At 49.6% G+C, this 1,144-nt stretch overlaps 1 protein-coding gene across 1 annotated transcript; it reads right to left on the minus strand.

Annotated features, from left to right (window-relative positions):
• Positions 1 to 6: 6 nt before the first annotated feature.
• On the minus strand, positions 7 to 1,138 carry LOC109509434 (fructose-1,6-bisphosphatase 1-like; the record flags this gene model as incomplete). Its single annotated transcript, XM_019859286.1, has 3 exons — positions 7 to 199; positions 737 to 856; positions 982 to 1,138. Coding segments are annotated over 3 exons (466 nt in total), but the record flags the coding sequence as incomplete, so codon positions are not given.
• Between the last annotated feature and the right edge of the window lie 6 nt (positions 1,139 to 1,144).

Genomic DNA, 1,144 nt, shown 5'->3' on the forward strand with positions numbered 1-1,144 from the left:
CCACCTCACCTCATTTGTGATGCTTCTTATAGATGGCAATGTACTCCTGCACGTCGTCGGGCGAGCCCAGCACCACGGGGACCCTCTGGTGGATGTTGGTGGGCTGGATGTCCAGAACGTTGCCGGCCCCCGTGGTGGCCATGCCGCCCGCCTGCTCCATGATGAACGCCATGGGGTTGCACTCGTACAGCAGTCGCAACTGACGGACCACAGCACGGCAGGGGACGGTTACAACGCCGGAGGTTGGAGCGTCATCATCGACAAGAAGGCGGCAAAGCATGACTTGAAGTTCCTCATCTCACTTCAACAGAGTTCCAAGATGCGACGGGATGATTCTTTATTCGGCTTATTATTTGGCTTGAGCACAGAGACGGTTAGCAGGTGGGCTTTTTCAGCAAATACGAAAGGATAGGTTGGCAGTGGTGTGACACTATTACGGGCTTCCCCCGCTGTACCGCTTTTCATTGCTTGCAATCTGCAGTAATAGTTGTTGTTCCCATACAGCAGAGAGAATTTATTCCTGTCAGTATTGTACGCTCTCTTTGCATGTGTTGCTGCTCCACTGGTTAAAGGAGAAGTTGTTTGAAAGATTCCCATAAATGTGATGCTAATTTCCATTAGCCTCTCTGTGTTGTTTTATATTGCATGTTAGCAATGAGCTGAAACGGTGACATCGACTGTGTCTTAGGACGACAACGTGACATCCGGCAGTGTTGTTACGCAGTCAAATGCTCACCTTCCCCTTTGGACTCTTCGTGTTGGCGGGATACAAAAAGATGCCGCCGTAGACCAGCGTGCGATGGACATCGGCGACCATGGAGCCGATATAGCGGCTGCCGTATGGAGCAGAACCGTCCTGGAAACACAGCTCAGAGGTCAGTAGCGTCACGCCGATGCCCTTTTGGGCTCAAGAAACAAGTGACTTTAGAAGGTGACGAGATCATCGGCATGTTTACTCTTCATGATGAGGAATCAATTTACCTCAGGGTACTTCTTCTTCTGAATGTATTCTGTCACATCAGGGTAAAAATGCTGCGCATAGCCTTCATTCAAGCTGTAGATTTTCCCTTTCTTCTTGATTTTTACGTCTCGATCCACCAGGATGAACTCGCCGATGGCCTGAAGGAGAAATTGTAAAAAAAAA

The sequence above is a fragment of the Hippocampus comes genome, unplaced genomic scaffold (genome assembly GCF_001891065.2).
Source record: "Hippocampus comes isolate QL1 unplaced genomic scaffold, H_comes_QL1_v1.1 C16898556, whole genome shotgun sequence".
Taxonomy (NCBI): domain Eukaryota; kingdom Metazoa; phylum Chordata; class Actinopteri; order Syngnathiformes; family Syngnathidae; genus Hippocampus; species Hippocampus comes.